The sequence below is a fragment of the Amblyomma americanum genome, chromosome 2, assembly GCF_052857255.1.
Source record: "Amblyomma americanum isolate KBUSLIRL-KWMA chromosome 2, ASM5285725v1, whole genome shotgun sequence".
In the NCBI taxonomy this organism is placed as follows: Eukaryota; Metazoa; Arthropoda; class Arachnida; order Ixodida; family Ixodidae; genus Amblyomma; species Amblyomma americanum.
Window position 1 is genome coordinate 56,528,180 of NC_135498.1, and position 23,137 is coordinate 56,551,316.

The 23,137-nt window shown below is 47.4% G+C and overlaps 2 protein-coding genes across 5 annotated transcripts in view; one reads left to right on the plus strand and one right to left on the minus strand.

Annotated features, from left to right (window-relative positions):
- LOC144121293 (anoctamin-7-like) overlaps positions 1-23,137 on the minus strand; it is a 92,498-nt gene that overhangs the window by 67,967 nt on the left and 1,394 nt on the right. The gene's annotated exons all lie outside the window — the stretch shown is intronic.
- On the plus strand, positions 3,746-17,967 carry LOC144121294 (uncharacterized). The gene is made up of 5 exons (XM_077654434.1): positions 3,746-3,942; positions 9,216-9,622; positions 10,856-11,072; positions 13,514-13,863; positions 17,733-17,967. Exons 1-5 carry the CDS (start codon positions 3,837-3,839, stop codon positions 17,832-17,834), a joined length of 1,182 nt encoding a protein of 393 aa, XP_077510560.1. The 5' UTR covers positions 3,746-3,836; the 3' UTR covers positions 17,835-17,967.

Sequence of the window (23,137 nt, forward strand, 5' to 3'; positions counted from 1 at the left end):
CGGATGATTACCTGCCCCTGAGGTATTCGCGGAGCAGGCATGAGGTATCGCTATCGAGGCTCCGCTGCCGGATCCCACACTTAAATTTTTATTTGCACAGGGCTTGGTTGGCGCTTAATTCCGTTTGTGTATTCTGTGGTGAGCACGAAACCACAGACCATATTTTGTTGTTTTGTCGCCGATACACCATGATGAGAAGAGGGCTTTTAGTGAAAGCACTACAACAGCTTGGCCTTTGTTTGAGCAGCCCAGTCATATTGTCGTTTGGAGCCACCATACTTGCGTACAGCCACAAGTCTGTTTTTACCGCCGTCAAAGATTTTTTAATGGAATCAAATCGGCTACCTTGGTAATTTTTTTAAAATTTTTCAATATTATTTTTATTCTTACAATTAGCATTACCATTTAACCACTTGGCTATAAACATCAGTCTCGATCTCCTGCGTGCGTTATACATTTCCCGCTTCATTTCGTTATTCCTTTTTGTTTACTTCTTCCTTCCTTAGCATTCATTTTATTTTCGTCCAGGAAATATTTACCTGAAAAACTCTCCGTGCCCCCCAATTCTTGGCCAATCCCCCTATGTGGGCAAGTGCCATTGTATGAGGGTAACAACAACAACAACAACAAGGACCCGTTCGCAGAATGCCTCTGCAGATATGCGCTCTAAGTTCCAAAAATTGTTTCATTTGAAACGGGTGCAGGTAATTAATATATTGCAAGTTTAGGATACCGTTATTTCGGCGGCCACCGCTTCATAAAAACACCAATACTTAAGCTGTAATTAAGGAATTTTCTGAGAACTGTCAACTCATTTTGAGGTTCTGCGAAGTACACTTGACTAGTGTACGAATTTACGAGCAGGAATTGAAAGACGACCTTGACGGGAAACAGCGGGAAAAATGGGATAATGAAAAGGACGACAGAGGTGCTAATGAGCCTATTGCGCTGTTTCTCTTCAAGAATGCTATACTAATTGACCCAAATTAGTAAGCTTCAAAAAGGCATGGTAGACAGTCAAGGAGTATTAAGGCGAATGCACAGTTTGCCTCTGTATTGCCAAAATAAAGCAAGTAGCGGGCTTCTCAGAGAAGCCGTGAGTTCGTCTGACAGCGAATCTTTGTAAGTTGGAAAAAGTCTTGACAAAAAAAATTGATTTGTACAGGTGCCGTGACGGAAAAACAGTAATGAATGCTGTAGTGCCAAAGGAGGCATGACGAATGCCGCAAGATGTAATTAGGCATATATACGCATGCGTACATGAGTATAAGTGTCTAGACTGATATCTTTCTTCTTTTTATCAACGACCTGCATAATAGTACTAACATAACAGTAAGAATGTTTGCAGACGACTGCATCATTTACAAAGAAATAACCTGCCATGCAGACCAAGCAATTCTAAATAGTGCCCTTGAAAGCATAGCACAATGGTGTGAAACATGGCAGATGACGATTAATGTAGAAAAAACGGTTTGCATGACAGTAACAAATAAGAGAGCGGCAATAAATCTCCCTTATTATCTACAAGGACAGATGTTAAGGAAAGTAGAAGAATATAAATATTTAGGAGTAATAATTTCCTCGGATCTTAAATGGAACAAGCAGGTAGCCTATATTACTAATAAAGCACTGGCAGCTCTCTACTCGATTAAACGATCGCTTAAATCCGCATCAGTCGACACTAAGCTCTTAGCATACGCTTCACTTGTTCGCTCCATAATGGACTATGGAATAATATGTTGGCTCCCCTTCCGCAAACAATACATAGAAAGATTAGAGGGCGTACAACGAAAAGCGGTCAGATTTATTTTTAACAAATATCGCCGTCATGACTCCCCTACACAGCTCTTAAGACAAGCCGACCTTCCCACTATACATAACCGAGCCAGACTACTGCGCCTCAAGTTTCTTTTCCTTCTGCTTAATGGCGGTATGAAAATCGATACGAGTAAGTACTTAATAAAGTCAAACACGCGCACTACCAGAACAAAACACCAACAGCACTTAACCGAGTACAGATTTCACAACGATATATTCAGGTACTCTTTCTTCCCACAAGCAATCCGTGAGTGGAATAGTCTGCCTTGCGATGCTGTCAACTGCGCATCACTCAAAGATTTCATCGCCAACATATCACGCTTTATTTTGCAATAACAACTACGATGCTGGTGCGCTAACTCTTGCACTCTTTTTTCCTTGCTGACGATGACATCCCGACTTTCTTATCTGACTCTCGCTTATTATATTTTTTAACCATGTTGCTCGTTTCTCATGACAGTATCATTCTTCAGCAGCTATTGTTTCATTTCTTGCTCCTTAAAAACTTGTCTGCATTTTTTTTTAGCGTGCCGAAGTCCTCAAATATGCTACTTGCTCCTGTTTTGCTATTTTGTTTTATCTTTTGTATAATGCATATTGCCTTGTTGGACTACGATCGCCTTTGTGTTGGCACTTACTTGACCTGTGTTATTTTGTGTATGTGATGTCCCACTCCTGCGACGGCCTCAAATGTGAGGCCAGCAGTATGTTGAAATAAAAATTAGCTTTCTAGGAGCACTCGACATGGGCTTCATACAATCATGTCAGAGCACCTGTAAAAGCAAAGGAGTATTATCCTCAAAGGTTACTTATGAGCTGTACGTGAGGTGCGAGCGTTTATCAGGGCGGTTTTTATCTGAGGGGAGCAGGTACGCAGTACTCAACTTTATTTTTTCTCTCCTGAAAGCTGCCGACCTTCACATGGCAGATTACTTCGATATTCATTAGGCAGCGCTCACTACGCACAGCTACAAAAAGTAATCACCTTAGAAAGCTACAGCTTCCGATGCTTAATTAATCAGTCAACCTTCTTCACACCCACCTGTTTCTCCGCACTGGATCTGATCATTACAAATAAAAATGAACAACGCTTCATAAGCAATAATGGCCGCCACTTTGCAACTGTGCACAAATCGCATAGCCCCCGGCTACGTGTTGAAAAAAACTAACGCTAAAAACAGGGAGCAAAAGACTATAGGACAAACGCAGCACCCAGCTACCGCTGTACATTTTCTCTTCGTTTCCTCAGCAGCGCACCAATCGAGCGTTCTGGACAATACTGGTCACCATTGTGTAACTGTACACAAATCACATCTGGAAAATCAGGCTGCCGAAGAACGACTATCGAGGCTCAGCTTCACAACATTTTCCAAATCCACGGGCATGTGGTTGTCACCCATTTCGAAGAGGCTAAACAGTGGCTCAAGCCAGGCCTGTTGACCGCATCGGCGCATAAAAGTTGGAATGGCGCGTCCTACCGAAAAAAGACATAGCGAACAAATATAAACTACTATGTCGACGTCCACACAAAACCAACGGCGGCATTTACGTTCTGAGAGTTGAACATTGCAGTTAAACGTTATCATTACTTCCGCGTCACCCTTTAACACAACTGTAGGAAAGACATTTATCATCGTTCAGTTTCGACGTGGAAGAAGAGAAGCAAGCGTTTCGAATACGCCGTTGGTAGGCCTACTAAGCGCAATAATCGATGTGGTGTATCCATTGTTGTCCTGTTTGTAAGGCTAGCGTCAATCTAACACCGATTCCAAGAGGCTTCGCGAATGTTTCCTGCGATGCGCCAGATGACATCAACAATTGACGATGATGATGATAATGTCCTCATGCTTAACGGCACATATCCACGGCGGGGGATTGGCAATGGACCTTGCTGATGCGCTATGAAGAAGTAAAGATCTGATGGTGCGGCCCGTGCTACGAAGCCGCGTGCCCAGCGCGCTCACCGTCTCGAGAAAGCCGAACCTGGTGCCGTGCTCGCGCTTGAAGATTCGTACGCGATGGCTGCCCTGATGCTGCTGCTCCCGTCGCTGTTCCTGCTGGCGGCCCCGGCCGTCGGCCAAATCCGCCGAGTCGAGATCGTCCCGGTGCCGCCACCCTTCATCCGTGAGTGCATGGACTGCCGTTATGGCAAGGCTTTCTTCGTGCTGTGCTCCTGCATCTTCCTTTAGCACGCTACGCAGGACCGCGACACATGTGTCAAGCCTAAAGACGCGGCTTTTCGAAGGACCAGATTGTTTTACTCGCAATGTTTCTTCCTTGAGTTAGGCACACTGAGAGAGAGAGTGTTTCATGTTCACTTAAAGGGGCGGACAGTTCGGGAAAGAGGGATCCGACCGGAATCGAAAGAGGTAGTCTAGCATGGGGCAGTAAGCAGTTGGCTTTGTATCTTGCTCTGGCTGTGAACTTACGCGATGGTGGAAGGGTCCTTGAGCTGTGATACTAGCGCTGTCGGGAACTCTGAAGGTCACAGGGCGAGTGCGACGTCATCACAATGATGGAAGAGACGTTGCGGGACGACGAGTGCCCACTTGCGAAATCCTTTCAAATCCCTCTAGCGTCTGTTCTGCCTAGAGCCCACACGTCTTGTTCCTAGTAATATCGTGTCTGCCCGCTGCAGCTGTGCGAGGGGTGCTTGGCGGCTGCCCCTTACATAACGGAATGGGATCCCGTATTCTATGTCTATTACACAAGCATCCATAGACCTCAGACGCTTTATAAATGCGAGGCGTGTCGTGATGGCTCGAGCATGTTCTGTTTGGTGCATTTGGCATTTTGTTTGTTCCAGTAAGTTTTAAAAAATGTCTTCCATTGCGGCAAGCGTAAGGCTGCACGGGCTGTGGTGGAGTGAAGCGTAGATTAGGTTTCTGATCCGGGGAGCAGGGCGAACTTTACGACGACAGTTATTAAATGCATGTTTCCCTTTACTGCGCTGTCGACGACGATGTTGTCATAATGCACAGAGGGCAGTGCGTGGCGTTGATTGGCCAGAGTGGTCTGACGTCACATATGACGGCATGATATCGCATCAAGCTGATTAGCAACGATGCCAGTCACCGGTTGGGCTGAACACAATGACGTCACGAATGACGTCACTGTGTCCGTCTTCCCAACCATATCCGGGTATATGTATGGATACGGATAGATGGATAAGTGAGTGGGTGTGACGGGACCGTGCGTGTTAGGTACCTAAAGCTAATATACCGATGACTGTTACTGGTGTGTCGCATCAGCTGTCTCTGAAATTCGCTTTAACGAAATGGTAAACATCGACTCATTTTTTTTCTTAATGCGAAGTTTTGTAAAAGCTGTGCAGCTTTCATTTGGCTGCTCTTAGGTGGATGCTAATGCGCTATTATTCTTTTATTTCGTACAACGGTTCTGAGAAAGGACTCTGCGGCTAATCTGCAGCAAAATGTGGTGCGTAACGAAGTTACACGAAGAGTCGCCAAATCCACGCTCGTGAGTGAGTAATGCAGGTAAATTCAGGCATGTGACAGAGTTTTGGCCCAGGGAAAGCGAAGGCGAGGACGAGCACGTGATGCGAAGCAAGCCCAAGTGATGGGCGCGACGTCTCCAGTAAAACAACCAAGCGCAAGGCCGACGTAGCGACGGTACCAGTTATGTGGTCAATGGGACACATGCGAATCCGAACAGACGAAAGAGAAAGCTAAGCGTGAATAACACCTCCAGCTTTACACTGAAGTCCAGACTGAATAGAAAGAGAACGCAGCCTCAAGGACGGGAATCAGAAGACATCAGAAAAATGTAAAATGACTTCATGAATACTTAGAAACTCCAGTTTTGTAGCATAGTTGCGTGATATTTGTCAACCGAAGCGTTGAGATCTCAAAGGCGATGATCTTCTACAATCTGGCAGATTGGCATGAACTGACACGAGGAGTGGTGATAGTTATTGAATGGAAAGCCAGCACTGCGCTGAAAAATGTTTAATAAGTTTCTCCCTTTAAGATATTTCGAAGGGCCGTGGGAGGACAAAGAATTCGGACATACTAGATATTTTATCACAAATCGCCATGCCAGTACCGTGGCGGTAGCGCTGGTGCTGAGGTTGCAAGAGACGTGAAGCGAGCTACAATTAAGAAAAAGTAATCGCCGTTAAACAAAAAACGTTAAATTCCTGTCTCCATTCACGGATAAAGAAGAAATCTACGGCAATCTTTTACTTACAGAAATTGGCCGTAACACTTAAGTGAAAGATTGTATTTTATGTCGTGTGAGTCCACAGGCGTATTCAAAATCATTTTTGTATCTGACGCCCCATCATGAACAAAACTGCACTTCACTTTCGACACCGCTTGACGCGGCGGCACTCTTCTGCTGGCACGCTGCCAGCGATGGAGTCCGCAACGCTAAGCAGCTGTTGAGAGCGGGCCATGTGCCAGATGCGCAACAGGGCGCCACCTTTCTCCGAGCAAGTCGCACAAAGCGAGTTCGGGATGAACAGGCGTCTTGTGCGCGCCACGAGATGGCGCTCGTTAATAAAGCATTCCCTCGCTCAGTTAGTGCCTAATTTTAACTTATTACTTTTTGTTTCGACACCCTGACAACGCCTCACCAACTTGCATGATACGAAGCATGAGTCCAACGCTCCTTGCTTCGCAGACACGGCGCGGTTGTGGCGTAATAACACAGCGGATTCGAAGACTCTAGTTCGATTTTAGCTGTCTATAATATCAAGGACACATTGTTTACGTTGCTGAACAGCTTTCTTGAAGCGCGTTCATCGGGCAGGTTTTCTCAGGAGCTAGGCAGAGAACACAGTAGAGTTAAAAAAAGGAGTTTGCGTCGATCATGTGCGCAAAGTTTAATTTATGCAGAGTGAACAAAGAAACATAGAAAGGGGGGGGGGGTGACACAGTCTATGAGGGACGCCGTAGTGGTGGGCTCCGGATAATTTCGCCCGCTTGAGGTACTTTAACGAGCGCTGACATCGCACTGTATTCGGGCCTCCAGCATTTCGCCTCCATAGATGAGACTGCCGCGGCCGGGATCGAACCCGCGTCTTTCGGGTCAGCTGTCGAGTACCATAACTACTGAGTCACTGGTGCATGGGGTGAAATGTGTCCAGGTTTGTCCTCCTGTGTGCGTTTAATGACGCCGAGAGCGGAACCATTCATATATGCTCACAGGTTATATTGGCGCAGCAGCACTACAATGTATTAAGCGTTTCTTCCATCCATTACACATGGATGGACATGAATGTGTAATGGACGGAATGTGTAATGGTAATGTGTAATGTGGAATGTGTAATGGAGTAAATGGATGCATAAGACGGGCATGGCATCGTCTCCGCTATGTTCTTTATGTGGTGCGTGCGGGGATATCGAACATTATTTTATGTACTTCCCAGAGTACAGCACGGAAAGGTATGTGATGTTCGCTTCCTTCAAGAAAACAGGTGCCCTTCACAGTACAGTTTAAGACATTGTCTACCTGAGTGGAAACCAGACATGCAGAAGAGAGACTGCACGCCTTCTTTTAGCATTTCTGCAGGACACTGATCTTGTTCCTAAATGGTAACACCAAGAACGAACTATGGTCTACTGTGATTGAATGTGCGCGTAGATGGTGTCTTCTGGAGTGGACTTTATGCTATTTTGCGAGTGAATGTGTGCGTGGATTGTGGCACTGCAATGGACTACCTTCTACTCTGACTGAATACGTGCATAGATGCATGGTGACTTCTGTACTGGACTGTTCTGCTGTGAGTGAATGTGTGCATAGATGATGACTGCGGGAGTGGAATATGTGCTATTATAAGTGACTGTGCGCATAGCGGGGTAGATCCGACAGGTTTTAGGTCGTTATTAACATATAATTGTTGCTACGGTGGAGCAATTGCCGGGAGAACAAGCAAGGCTAATCCCACCTGTAGTATTCAACACCTCGACTCAACCCAACTAACTCAACTAAGCGTTTCTTGTGAACTCTCGGCAAGTTCGCAAGAAGACACTGGTGCGTGTAGGCTTTCTATTCTTTTATCACGCCAGTGTTATAAAGTCCACGTGAGCCAAAAAGAGGTGGTATAAAACTGCAGAGCGTTAGGCATGAAAATGGCTCTTAGATCCACGTCGTTTGATGTATAATCCAAATCTTCGAAGGGGCTTCTTGTTACCACGACCCACAGACCGGCAAAGACTGCATTTTAGTTGCGAAGAAGGTTTGAAACTAATTCGAAGAATCAGCAACAAGCGCTTTTTTTTAAAAAAAAATTACGGCTTGGAGCTCAGTGGAGTGTTTCTGAAGTGAGCTTGGCAACTAACTGCTTTTTGGTTTAGCGGGGGGGGGGGGGGGGGGGGGGGGGGAATTGTGATGCCGTCCTAAAGTAACGCACATTGATTTTTTTTTATCGAGGCAGTCACCCAAACCGAAAAAGAGTAAGGGAAAATCAGATAAGCTGCCGAAAGAGCAGCCGTGGGCTCATATATGTTTTCGAAGAAAAGCGGACCTCACAAGGTCAGCCGTTTAAGAAGCACAAAGACAAAAATTCTAATAATGAGATTTATACAGCGCTCCGCTAGGAGTGAAACAAACCCGCCTCGCGGGATTTCGCTAAAGGAAAGAGCCTATCGCTTCGCTACGCCTCCGTCGGCGCGCCAGCTCTCATCGACCGAGGGCTAACGGTTCTCGAGAATCCTGCTCGGTGGAAATTCCTGTTGACGCCAGCGAGATTGTTTTCTCAAGCTTAACTGCTGGTTTCATTTCTGTCGAGAGTTGTTTTAGCTATTGCTGTTGCAAGGAGCAAGTGGGCTTAATTGCTAAGGGGCGTGAAACGTTTGCCATTATAAACTTACTGCATTAAGCATCCCTTTTCCGAACTAACCACAACCGCAGAACTAAACGCATTGTAAGACGAAAAGCGCGAAAGAAAGACGGACGAAGGAAGGCATCCGTGTGTTTTTTTCGCGCTTTTCGTCTTACAAGGCGTTACCAACTAGCCCGCACCCACACCTTACTAAACCAAACGCACAATGCGGATATTGTTTTGATTAACTCTGATGACATGTTTTAGTTAGTTCTAAGCCCTAGTCACTCAGGATGAGGACTTCCAAGGGTTATTATTTGTAGCGATTTCAATTCGAACAATAGTAGCACGGTCAGATACATGCTACGTAAAACGGTATCGTGGCTATATCAACTTGTACCAAAATATTTTTGCTATGTACACAAGAAAGAGGTCAGAAGTGAATAATTTCGCACTGCGGTCGTCAACAGGGGATGTTTCTTATATTGGACCGTCAAAGACCATCACGCCAAGAAAAAAAAAGCCTATTGTTCTTGTTAAGCCGAAACAAACAATCGCTGCAGACTGCTACAGAGAACGGCGTTGCCATGCGCGCGGTTTGCATGCGCAGAGGCACCCCCCATGCTGATGAACATGGTGGACATGATGGAGCGCGTTGTCAACGAGCTCATGCCTCAGCCCATGGTGCCTCCGGCCGCTGTCCCGGTAATAGCCGCCGAGATGAAACCCGCCGAGATGAAACCCGCCGAGATGAAACCCGCCGAGATGAAACCCGCCGAGATGAAACCGACCGAGGTGAAACCTGCCGAGGTGAAACCTGTCGAGATGAAACCCGCCGAGGTTAAACCCCCCGAGGTTAAACCTTCTGCTCCGGAGGCTGCAGGCAACAAGAGCCACATCGAAGGACCAGCTCGGCCTCCACCACCGCTCCCCGACGTTGCCATCGACATCAAGCTGGAACCACTGGACGGACCTGAGCTGCCCGCCTTGTTTCCCATTCCCCGCATCGTGCCGGCAGTGAGTAGAGAGACGTAACAGACTCTGCGTCACAGTCACCTATATGCCAAGCTTCCTGTGCAAAATTTGAGTTCTAAAAGCCACGTGATACACGATGGAGCTTTACCATGAACTATTTGCTCTAATTCATTCATTCATTCATTTTTCACTGTAACACCGACTCTGCGTTACAGTAAAGGAGCGGGAAGAGTAACAAAGCCGTAAATAAAATGGGGACACGCAACAAATTTAATGCAGTATTACGAGGAGGGAGTGATTGAGTTCGATCTTAGTTTCCGGTCAAGTTTTGGACATAAGACAGGTTGCCCGGTTTCGCACAAATCGCAGGCAGCAAACCGCATGCCTCATTACAATAAGAGCCACCTTTCTTTTTACCACGCGCGAGAAACACAGAGGTTCTAGGCGGGCGAATAAGACGAGAACCCCTATTCAGGAGAACACTAGCTTCTTTCAAAGGGGGGCCCGAAAAACGACCACACACACGAAAAAAGAGTAGGAGTGCGCAGAAATCGATACGCATGCGGAGTGTGCGTGCTCCAGGCGGCGTTAAGAGCGAGCCGGAATGTTTATTTCGGATTATTTTTGGATCAAAGATATTTACATGTACACGCACTCGACTTGTTGCGGAACCATAGGTGCTGTCATTTCGCAGAACTCTAAAAGCTATAGGTTACGCCAACGAAATGTTTAGCAACCCGCATGTTTCTTCGGGTTTGATAAGCTTTTCTCCGTTTTCGTTATAGGCCGCACTCGTACATTTCCTTGCTCTTTACAGAACTGTACAGCCTACGCATGTACTCTCACTGTGAAAATAGTCTTTCGGTGCCATAGCTCCTATTTGTAACGAGGAGCAGTTTGAAAGAAGTTCGGGCTAACGATGAGATTATGCTTGACTGCGTCATGAAGGTACTTTTCAAGGCTAGATGGTTTTCTAGGCAGTACCAAGCTTAAAGAAGATTTGATGGGTGATCACCGCGATTAGGTGAGGCGTTCTTCCCGAATTGGGTTCACGGCTTTTCAAAGTTTAAAATAATCTTCAATGTCAGCCATTTCCCTTTCAGCACTTTCACTAGTTTCAACTGTTTGGGACTGCAAATACATCTAGTAATGGTAACGCGAGAGTACAACTAAGGTTCGAAGCGATTTTTACAGCACCTTGCTTTTAGGCGGAGAAACCTTTAAAATGCAGGTTTTTTACCCGATAAGGACGGGTCCTTTGCGCTTTTCGTGCAGCGTGCCCAGCCGGTCCTCAGAGAGGTGGCCATCGCACCTAGGAAGAGGCTCAACGCGACTGTTTCTGAGCACGGCCATCCCCACCACAAGGTTGCCATCCTCGAGGTTTCTAGGGCGAACGGCTCCGGGCCAGTGCTGCAAGCGGTAGCGGTCAGCGCGGACAAGTCCACAGAACGCAAGATCATCAGGACTCCCTCTACGCCGCCTAAGTCAGCTGGTATGCACTAGTATTACATGTCATGGTCGAGCACGTTAACGTCATGTATGCGCCACTTGTGCACTTGTTGGTGACCGACGATGATGTCCCGGTTTCTCTACAAAAAGACAATGTGTGGTGGAGGGAGGAGGGGGCGATGCACCGAGTGATCAACGCACTGTGGAGATGTCACCTCATGAATGCTCAGTGATGATGCCTGTTTCCAGGCGTTGGTTTAACCAAGTATAGCTTATTTAGTTTCACTATTTCGACAGGTTGCTTAGTTGTTAAAACGCTACTAGACACTGGAGCTATGAGTGACTGTGATGGCTCGACCGTCCCTCCCCCCCCCCCCCCCCTCCTCAACACGGCACAATGTGTCACATCAATTCATTGAGGAGGTGGATGTCTTCACCCCTACAAGCTCCACTCTGGTAAAGCCCGTTTCCAGGTGGCGCTATGCCCAACTATCACTTATAAGTTAAAATATTCATTCTCTTTTTCGGAAGTTGTTCAATTATAGGAGGAACGATATTGCTGAACAGTTAAGAATGTCCACAAGATTGCCACTGCACAGTCATTTAAGTTCATTCCGTGCTGAAACAGTGTAATAAAAAAGCGGTAGCTACACCTGGCACTCGGGCTCAGGGGAATAATTAACACGGTTGAAACTCGAGCGTTTTATGGGAGTGCCGCATCGCAAACAGGGCTTTCTTTTTCAACGCTTTCTGTCAAATAATATGAAGTAACTCGATACGAAGCGTGAATCCATAACAATGTGAAGCAACGCTACATGCTGTTTGAAGGAGCGTTTGAGATGCGTGCGACCTTTTCTCACCTGAAAACTATTTGAATATAAATACAAATAGTGATATAAATGTAACAGTGAAAACTATTTTAGTAGAAATTGCTGCTTGTTTCCTAACCTGCCAAACGGCACAGTTCATAACCTACTATGCTGAGTGCAGTTGAATTCTGGAGCCGGCATTTTCTCCTGATGTTTATCAACGCAGCACGCATTACGCCAGGACGTGGGGCCCCAACAGAGCTCAGGTTTCTGTAGCACTTATACGAACTGTGAGGTTGAGATTGGCTCAGGACTGTCTGAAGCCAATTTTTTGTCAAATAGGGATGACTTTTTACTTCGTCATTAACAAAGTTTGCTCGCGCCTCTTCACTTCTCTTTATTTTCCTTAAAGACCTCCTTCTGGAGGTATTACGTAAGGGGTTGGGCTACAGATATTTGGAAAATAAAAAAAAGAAGTACAGGTGATTGGCTTTGAAATGAGCTGACACGGCTTCAAGAAATGTATACGGGCATGTGATGGCGGCGACTTCGTGGGGAAGGACATTCCAGTCCACAAATGCTCGTGGAAAAAAAATCCTGAAAACGTTGCTGCGCGAGCAACAGGCCGAGTTATCTGAAAGGGATGCCTCTTACCCCCTATTAAGAGAAGTAAATTTTTGATGTCTGATGCATCAGTGCTTGATGCATCAGTGTCTGGTGCATCAGTCTTGAGTGGTTACGCGCATTCTCTGTTTTTAAATAATTTGTGTGAGAGGTTCAGGAAAAGAAAGTGTACTTGTACCTGAACAGGACAATCGCGAATAACAGTGGGCGGATTTCCCGTGATACTTTTTTTGTTTGAAATTAGTTCAGCGGTGACACCATTCAAATGCATACGTGCGTAGGCTGAGCAGGAACCATGAGTCCATCAAGAAATTCAGGACGTCATCTACCTGCAACAGTGAGGCGCAATCCAAGCAGGAAGGGTAGCGTGTCTCGAATGCCCTGCACCTGTATCGCGAAGGCTGTATGTCTTGAGCACGCATCGACTTTCTCAGGCATGCGGCGGGCCGAAAATACATCGCCAAGCCATACAACGTTAGGTCGATAGTTTCAACAAGGGCCTGGATGGTAGATCCCGCCGACGAAAGCTTCCCATACGACTTGTCTGACAAGGTATATCGATGCACCACATTTTAAACAGACACGTTAAAGAACCCCATTTGGCCGAAATTTCCGCACCCCTTCACTACGGCGTCCCTCATAGCCTGAGTCGATCGCTTTGGGACGTTAAACCCCCATAAATCAAATAAAATCGAATCATTTTGAACAGAAAAGCGTAAAAAGGGACTAAGCTGTTCTCTAGCACGCTCCCGTTTATAAAAGTGTGTGCGGCAGAGGACAGCTTAGTGCCCCTTTTTACTCCCGTATAGGCGTGTTCGTGTTTAGAGTGAACTGTGTCGAAATGTTCACCGTCGTGAAGCCACCGATGTTAGGGGGACGTAGCACTGAAGCCTAAGAACCGCCTCCATTCAAGCACACATTTCCGCTGCGATGGTGGACAGGTGTGAACTCGCACGCTGCGTTACTGCACTAAGCTGCACAGTCTTCCCTCTCGTTACTGCACGGAGCTTAATTGTCCGGGTAACGCAAAGCTGGGGTGGCTCGCGTGCAGAAGCTGAGAGTTCATCATCGCCCAAAGTGGCTGCACGGCTGCCGGCTGAGTCAGCTGCGCAGCAGATGCGACACGGCACCGGCCCCGCTGCGGCCGTGGCCGCCTCGAAAGATTCGGCGAAGCCCGGTACAAATGCAAAGCAGAGCGCCAAGCCCTCGCCGACGGCCGAGGCCCGGGAGGACAAGCCGACCGACCTGACGTCTTTGTACTCAGATTCCGGCCTGGCGGCCGCCTGCTACGGCATCTTCCTGCGACACGGCGTGCTCATTCTCGTGCTTGCCGTAGTGTGCGGCGTCTCGTGTCTCGTGGGGGCGCTGCTGCCGGTGCTCTGCAAGCGGCGACGAGGGCAGGTGGGTGCTGCTTGCAGCCTTCGTCTCATTTGCCTCGATGCACTACCGTAGGAGGCGTGCATTGTTCGATCTGGAGACGCCGTGCCGGGTCACTAATTTTCATTCAAACAAAACACTTTTTCTGCGTAAGTTGTCGATGCAAGCCTCAAGAAGGCTGGTTAATCTTGGAACCTGAATCCTCCCATGTTCATTTTCTGCAGGCACGTACTAAATTTTGCAAGGCGTGTCACAATAATTGAAAATTGTCACCTGAAGTAACAAGATTTATCATGTAAGCATTCGAGTGACCATGCGAGCACTTAATTTCTTGAAGATTCACATGACGCTTGACGCCCGGACTAAGATATTACGGGTGACAAAACCTGTTTGCATGACTATGTCGAAGGACGTGCTGGCTAGCTCCCTTTATCGTCAAATATTATTTACTACTTTCGCGAGCTAACAAAGAAGCATCCCAGTATTAGTATTTTCAGTGCTGAAATCTTCTGAAAGAGATCGTTGATAGTTGCAGCATTCTCTCAGAAGAAGCAGAGCTCAAGTGTGCGCGAACGTGGGCTTAGCGCAGGAAAGGGTAGACCTGTGTGCTATAATTGAGACTTCCATGTCCGGCAGCAGCCCTGGAAAGCCTCGGGGCTCGAACAGCCGAAAGCACTGCACTAAGCCCTAAATGGCAATGCGGCGGCGGCACAACGAGGCTCAAATTCAAGGCGGGGCAAAAGACTCCACTATGGACACTAGCGATGAGATTCGAGGGACCCTACTTTCGTCTCATCTAGCGAATTCCTGTGCATTCCTCGCTGAGGCCGCTGAGAGCTGTTCTTTTTAGTTGTTGTTTCTGTGTTGCTCAGTGGGTAGATTACATTGCCATGGCGGCGAAATCTTGACCTGGAAAGAAAGTGCAGTTTTGACGTTGTTTTTTTTTTTACCGTTGCGTTGAGATACCTGAAGTTCCAGCAATGGTGAAGTTGCAGTGTCAGGGTCCATCCTCTTTTGGGCAATGCTCTTCATCAGCGGGCATTTTACATTTGCAGTCTTCAATAAGCACCGAGTGTGCGGTGAACTTTTATGATAATTTCACACATGTGGCCTGTGCTGCCGCACCGCTTCCTAAGCTGGACCACAGCAACGGCCGACATAGCATGCAAATGTAAGATGAATCTTACGTAGCAAGAGCTCAGGGGCCACCGCAGCTCTGTAGCTCTGTTGGCCTCAGGCTGTAATGGAACGCAGCGGTGAATTTCACTCGATGTCATGTTTGCTTTGTTTAATGGTGTGTTGTCGAAATTTAATATCTGTCAGGCTCAAGTGGAAGGGGGGTAACACGTCCATTCCGCGAACAGAGGCCTATTCGCAATCCACCCACACATCAACGCGTCTTAATATTTTCCCATGAAGGGTCATTTTCCTCCTTGCTATCTAGCCTGTCGAAATCTCCTTTCAGCATTTCCGTACCGATGAACATTTTTTTTTCATTCTTGAAGTAACATGAAAAACCCCGCATCCTGCTTATTTTTTCAAACAAATACCTGAGATCGCAAGTTTCACTTAACAGAGCACCTCGGCTGTTCTCTGCTGTTGCCTTTTTTTTTTCGCGCGTGGTGTCCATTTTTACTCGTTTACCACTTGTCGCTTTTTTTTTCTTATGTATGCGTAGCACGCGAAAGTTATTTGCTTTTACGACTCGCCACGTTCCTTCATGGAACTACAAAGCAAACCGTCCGATCATGGACACGCTTTTTTTTTTTATCTCTTAGCTTTGCTCCGTACGCGCACCGCGTTTAAACGAGGGCTCGACAAAAAGTTACACGGACTCCGCCTGCAAGTTCAACATGCTTTGTTCGTAAACGTGCGCGCTTCGCGAAATTTCGTCGAATGCGAGTTGTTTGCCGAAACAATGTATTCGCCGGCCGTTTTGTTGCCGTGAAGAACGAGACGGCTTGGTGAACTGCGAGTTCGAACTTCCAACGTTTGCAGAGAACACCCTTTTGTAAGCCTTCATGACGGAAAACTATGCCACGATCCTTAGATGAATGACAAAAAAAGAATTTCTAGCATTACAACGTTCAATGCAAGGCGTTTATTTACCTCCGTAACGGGAGGAAAATATAAGAATACACTTTAATGGTGCTAGCTACTACACGTAGGAGAGTAGCTTTTGTCAACACGAACAGATAAAAAACTAACAGCACGATGCGATTAACGTGAGGAAAAAAAACACATACCGCTGTATGCAAGAAAGTGGGCGTGCTAAATGATTTATATTTTCTTTGTATTCAGAAGAGGGCTGATCAAAAATAAACACTAGAGCACTGAAGTATTCAGAAATTTGTCTGCCTGCCATGCACGCAAGCGTAACTCCACATGCCCGCTGTAGTTATGCAATCAGTAAAGCGAAGGGTGTACATAAGCGGTATTTTGATAAAAAATGTTGGCACTAGAATGGTATATGTGGTGAGCGAAAAGCAATGATTCAACGGCGCTTTATTCTGTTTGACATGCGCTGCAGTGCATGCCTTAATACAGGGGTATCAAAACACTCGGTGATTAAACGCTGACAAAAAATTCTAGCTGGGGAAAAACACAACCTCAAGTGAGACTCGGCCAACCGCAGCGTATATCGTGTCACCAAGTTTTTTCAAGAGTCCGATGATGTCACGCTTGATTGGGCTGACATTACTTCGAGTTGGCAATGTAGGCATTCGGATTGGTCAATAGAAACTAGTCGAGATGCACTAGCTAATTTTAGCTATAAACGCTTAAAAGTATGTATATACTTCTCCATCCATGTATTTTGATGAGATCTCAATTTATGTGCGGAAATATTTACGCTCTTATAGTACATATCCCTGCACATATTCCGGTAAAATGTTGCTAAAAATCATTAAGCTGGAGGAGTTGGCTAATGTTGGCTAATGCGTTTTGATCTTTCGCGCAGTTACCGATCTTGTGGCGCTAAGCACAGGTGGCCAGTAACGAAGCTCTGGTTGTATCATAGTTCTGACATTCAATTAAAAATATTACACCATTTGCGTTTCATAAAGCTGTAGTGGCAGCTCTGCCCGACGCTCTAGTGTTTGTGCTCAGTTTAACACTGAACCTATTGCAAGGAAATTGTCACCGACAGCCGTCAGCGCCTGGCTTTTAGAGCTAACGAACATGATGTTCTTCTAGGATGTTCATGTACTGCTGTTTTTAGCTACCCCAAATATTTGCCTCTGTTTATAAGAAGATTTTGTAACTGCGTTTCTGGCTGCAATTAGTGTAACTTGAGCGGGATAATTGGCCGGCATACCTTTCTTGCACTCAAGAAAAGTGAACTTAATTCGATCCGTTTTTGAATCAGGGGACTGCGTCCCTACCACTGTACTCTAGGATAACAGTACACTAATGAGGAGTGGTTCCAAACTGAAGCCATGTCTGAGTCATCAAAGTAATTCATTTCGCGTCAGTCGTCTTCCCAAGGAGCAGATGTTAATATTTTTAATAAATTATTGCAAAATGCAAGTGGAAACGTTTTGCGGGGAAAGGCAAAGCGCAGGAGCCGTCTCACCGACGGTGGACACCTGCACAGCACTGCGACAGAAGGCTTGAAAAGAAATTTAAAGAACGCAAAGAGAAAGAGTCGCCATAGTGGAGGACTCCGGGCGAACACGGACCACGCGGGATTCATTAACATGCACCTATTGCTTAGAGAACGGACGCACAAGGTCTTGTAGACCGTGTACCTCATATCATTTGCAGCAAAACTGGAACATTATAATGCTCGGAATCGAGCCTGTCTTATAGAGTATTTTGTTAATAAGTTTACGCAGGGGTTGACTACGAATGCGTTTCTCGTATGCTGTACTTCGCGCCTTCTGCTCGACTAGGTGTCCCAGTTCCCACCCAAACGACGTTTCCCGGCTGGAAGGATCTTTGCTGACCCGGCCATGGTGCGCATGTTTCGTCGGCGGGAGACCATGGTGGCCTGAAATGATGAGCAGCAAGACATCCTCCGGCTGCTGCTGGCACTGCACCAGCCTGTTTTTTTTTCTGCTGTTTTTCTTGTCTGGCCATCGTGAGGAGTTTTTGGACGGAGTCAATAAACTGCGCTCTCGGGAAGAATGCCTCGCTGGCATGCATGCTGCCTGTAATTGGCCGACGTCCTGGGTGTCGTACACTGTACTGTTATAATTGACGTGTACGAAACGAAATGAAAGAGAGTTGAGGGGAAGCATCAGTCTAGTTTCGACGAGGGGGCTTGTCATGGCTCGCGAACCATTCGTCGATGCTAGAAGACTTCAGAGTTAAGAATGTCTGTCAAGCAAGCTTGCATAGGTATCTTGAGATTGTACAACAGTTAAAAGGACTTAAACATTGGAGAGACAGACCGACACAGAAACGGTGATGCACACGCAAACAGTTTTAACAATGAGTGCATCACAGCAAGACATCTGGCGTGGAGACTGGTACGAGGAATTAAGGATCTCAGCTGGGCATACCTACTGCTAGCGCCTGCGTCTTCTGTCCCGCCCGTGTTTGCACTGTTCACGCTAAGCAGCCTTCATCATTTTTCTTTCGCCAATTCCGGATGCACCTTCTACAGTGCAGTAATGCTATATACTGGTGTTTGAACGTGGCTCGCTCCAATTCGAAAATAAAAAAAAATCTGAGCACAGGTGAAATTCATTTGTCAAGAATATATGAGACTATAGAAATGAGCAACTTGTTGCGCCATATCTGACGGAGTGTCTCTTTGCCTTAAACGCATAATTTGCACAGAGTTATGCTGGATAACAGATATATGAGAGATGTACGATGGCAGTGATGACAAATACGATGACGATGTGAAAAGTGACACCAGCGCTAGAGTGTTTTTTGGAGAAGCGTTAAGTGCGCCATTTCACGTCTGACCTTTCCGCGCCTTTCGCAGCTACAGTGTCAGCATAGCGCGGGGCAGTCTCTTCCCTTTTCGTGGAAACGAAGATGAGAACGTAATCGTATTTTTTTTCCTTTTTTTTTCAATGCCTCCGCAATCCTCCAATTTCCCTCATAGCGCAATCACGACGCCTCTATATTGCGGCGCTGTGGGTCGTTGGCGTCGGCAATATCGACGTGTCTTTCTTTTGAGTGCTTTCCTTTCCTCCTCCTACTCGGCAACTCCGTTTCGCGAGCGATGTGCCGGCTATGCCGTCCGCAGGAAAAGGAAACGAGCTTTCCGCACATCGCTGCGCGGGGCCGATAGCCGACCTTCCTGGCTTGCGTATAACTGTGTCGCGTCGATATGTCAGGGCCAAGACTGCCGACGTGCACGGAAGTGCGCAGAACCTCAGCGTAATGGATGGAACTCTCCAGACTGAACGTGGTTTACGAAGAGGGAACGACAGCTGTAGCTCCATTGAGCTACAATCTCAAACTCGGTCACATTTGTGGAGACTGCTCGAAACCGCTGTGCAAAGGCGAAAGGATTGCGGAAGGCTGCGTGGGATTCAAATTCGCGATGTTGCACTTGGGCTATGAGGAGCGTCGTAATGGAGGGCGCCTGGTTACTTTAGTCCATATGCGGTTGTTTAAAACTGCACTAAGATCGCACGTAACACTGGCATTTTTTGGATGTCGCCTCCATCGAGATGCGGCCAGCGCAGCGGGGATTCGATTCAGCGACCTAGGGATCATCAGCCGAACACCAAAATTCTTGAGCTACGTCGGCGTGTGCAGGGGAAAAATGTGTCATCTGACCTTTCTTTATGCATAAATCTTCCGTTATAAATCTGCGCTTTGGTGATCGGGTTGTTTACATTGGAGGACTACGGAACCAATTAGACCACCTGGGGTTCTTTAACGTTCGCTGAAATCTCGCCAAACAGGTGTTCGTGCATCAGCCTTCATGGGAGTGCGGTCACCGCGGCCGGTATTCGACCCCCGGGAACTGGCACTCAGCAGTTGGGTGCGGTAGCCATTTAGCTAATGCGGCGGGTAACACGCAAACGGGGCCTCTGGGCATCACAGAGAACAGCGCTGATACGAAGCTGTGGCCACAAGTCCCCCGGGGTGTGCACTCGTTAGTTTCGTTTCGTTATGCGTCAGTTAGGGCCCTGTCACACTAGCCCGACACGCCGCCGACGCCGACCCGACAAAGACACCAAAGATCGGCCAACCCTGTCGGCCGACCTTGTCTGTGGCAGACCAAGCTGTCACACTAGGCCGACAACGACACCAACTCGTCCGACGACCAGATGTCTTCGTAGTGTGACATGCTTTGACGCCCGCGACGCCGACAAAACCGGTCTGCCGACCGTGTCGTCGCGAGATCGGTCGCTGAGCAAAAACATTCACGAGACACGAACACGATTTCGCTATAGTACTGTTTGTTTATGTTCATAACAAGCTCTGGGATAGATGACTGTCCAAAAAGGTATCATTACTGAGGATCGTTGGCCAATGCAAAGGTGCTGGTTGAAGTGATAACTACGATACAAGCAAATTTCATCCTATAGCCGCCTGCTGCTGCTGCTGCTGCTGCTGCTTCGTGCGGCTCGCCTGACGTCTGCTAGATCCGCTGCTGAAGCCGTCGCGGAAATCGAGCATAACTTTATTTTATTATCGGACAGGTTGGTGTGACTAGAGGAGTTCCTTTATTACAGCGCTGGCTAGTTCCAAAGCTCCCTGAGCTGCGGCATCGATGCGAAACCAGCTAGGCTTAGCGACGAGTACGGCAGCCGGGAAGCAGCGCTGTTCGTCGCCCTGGCGCTCCCGCAGGCGTCGTCGTTGCCGAAAGCGCGGCTGTTGCGCAGGCATGGTGTCGTTGCTCGAATATAGCATGCGGCCTTTCTGATAGCATGGCTGTTTCGTTTTTTCTTTTTTTTTTGTGCGAACATGAAGTAAACCGAGCCTGCTCGCCGGCAGGCCAGCATGGATCCCGTCCGCCGCCGTTATAAAAATCAGCTTAAGATTGTTTTTGACGTAAGCAATAAACGCTGAGACTGAAAAATGTGACGAATGTACCATTTCTGAGGATCGTTGATCAACACCGAGTTGCTGGTAAGCAACAACTTTGATAAGAGCAAAATTTCTCGCCAGAATCGCCCCGCAAGCTGCCGCTGGCCCGCCGTTGTGGTCCGTCTCGCCTGTCGCCCGCAGCGGTCCGCTAGCTCCGCAGCCGAAGGTGTCGCGGAAACTGACCATAATTTTAGTTCATGGTGCGATTATACTGTTAACAGCCAACCGATATTAAGATATATAGCGCAGGCTACTTGCGAAGCGGCGTCCGCTGCGCCAGGCAGCAGCACAGTTCGTCGCCTGGCGGGACCGCGGGCGGTGCCGTTGCCGAAAGCTCGCTACTAGCGCAAGCATGCTTTGTCGCTGCTCGTGTATAGCAGGCGGTCTTTCCGATAACATGGCTATTTTGTCTTTTCTGGTGCGAACTTCAACACGCAGTAATCAGACCGCTGCGGGTGGCAAAGCGTACACTTTGAGCTCGAGTGCTTGAGTCGAGCGGCGCAACGATGCTTGCTGCTCTGTGTGTCCCTGCTTGCAGTGGGGCTGCAATGCGCAAGCAGCGACCGGTGCATCGCGCCGGCCGAGTTTTCGCACATGGGTCGCCGGCTTTACTTCTGTCGCGAGTGCAACACTGCGGAGTGCTTCTTATCAGCGCCTCTGAAGGACGAAAATTACTCTGTTCTCCATGGCGTCGTGGGTATGGCAGTAGCTTCGCATTCCAGAGGTACCAAGTTCAAATCCGCGTCAACGAAAATCTCTTTTTTTCTTTTTATTATTTTAGCGTTAAATAATCTCTCCCGTCCTATTTACCCGCGAGCGACTGGATTTTTATTTTTTTTTCGAGCCATGCCTTTCTGACCCAGAAATAAGTGCCGCTCAGTACTGGGCTGCCCTCAGCCTAGGTTCATAATCACGATTGTTAAAGAGTGTTTTACTATGGTGGGATTTATTTAAAAGAGTTAAAAATAACGCGTCCCGGCCCATGAATTTCGCATAGCAGGAAATGACAAAAGAGTGAGAACGAGAAAGGGTCAAGTCGGCGGGAGGTCTCGCACGCTGTCTCGCTAGTGTGACATGGGAGTTGGCGGACCATCGGCCAACTGCCGCCTTGTGGGAGACATGGCGCCGACGCCGACAGTCGGCCGACTGTTTTCGTCGGCGCAGTGTGACATAGAGCCAGACATCACGACGACATGGTTATGTCAGACCGAGTCGGCCGACTGTTGGCCTAGTGTGACAGGCCCTTTATAAAAAGCGAACGCTTTCAAGTCCAATATCTCGCCACTTCGAGCGACGGTGAAAGATTACTTTGTTTGCTCCTGCAGAGCGCTCGAGACGAGAGCGAAGTATAACCTGCACATAGAACACCTCAGCTCTGTAGAGTGCTATGCAAAAGTGAAGTCGCTGGACGGCTGGCCTACTTAACTCCTCCTGACTTTTTTTACCTGCCCTCCCTTCTCCGCTTAAGGTATTAAAATGTTTGTAGTAAGGCTAAATATTGGTGTTGAACGATCGTAAGAACGTGAGAACTTCATATTGCCTTATTGTGTGCGACAAAGTAACCAGATGCGCTCGAGTGAATATCTTGCGGTCGCACTAAAAAGGCATAAGCAAGTTATAAATAGCCACGCGACGCCGATGAAGAGACTATATACTTACAAAGCGATGATGCGCATACAAACCGTACGCACTCGGGCGAAGCGTTTTAACAAGAGTCAGATTTACGTGGCTCGAAAGAGCTGGTAACGCAGAGCTGAACCAGATGAGGTGGAGTGGGGCTTCTCTGCGTGGCTTCGAGCAAGCCGCTTCATTATTTATTGACGACGAGGTACGTGCGTATGATCTCTCTAACGTGCTTAGGTTAGAATGCTTCCACAAAGGTAGGAGCTATGTCGTTCAGTGGGATAACCATTACAACGTCCATTTTGGCAACTGGTTTATTGCATGCAATGTTCCAAGGGACGGCTTGTGCTTCGAGCAATGAACATAACACTAGATAATGCGAATATACAAGAGTTTCTGGTCGTTTTTAAATCGGGGGAAGGAGCTGATCTGTGGCGGAAAAGAAATACAATAGGAACGAGTTCTTTCTGCGGTTACACGATATTCGCGTAAAACAGCCTCAGGTATTTAGTGAGGCTGGAACCTATTTACATTTATAACTAAATGTTTTACTTGCTATCTGCAATAGTCCACTCGGGGTTTTGAACAAACTGTGGCGCCGCTGCTGCTTCCTTTAAAATGCTTCCCGGCAATGCAGTTGTGATGCAAAACGCACGCTGACCACACCTCTGCC

Bases quoted from the DNA above. Each gene is read 5' to 3' on its own strand.
- LOC144121294 (XM_077654434.1), top strand. From the start codon at position 3,837: ATGGCTGCCCTGATGCTGCTGCTCCCGTCGCTGTTCCTGCTGGCGGCC. The intron at 3,943-9,215 runs GTGAGTGCATGG...TTGCATGCGCAG, and splicing joins GGTGCCGCCACCCTTCATCC to AGGCACCCCCCATGCTGATG. The intron at 11,073-13,513 runs GTATGCACTAGT...GCTCGCGTGCAG, and splicing joins TACGCCGCCTAAGTCAGCTG to AAGCTGAGAGTTCATCATCG.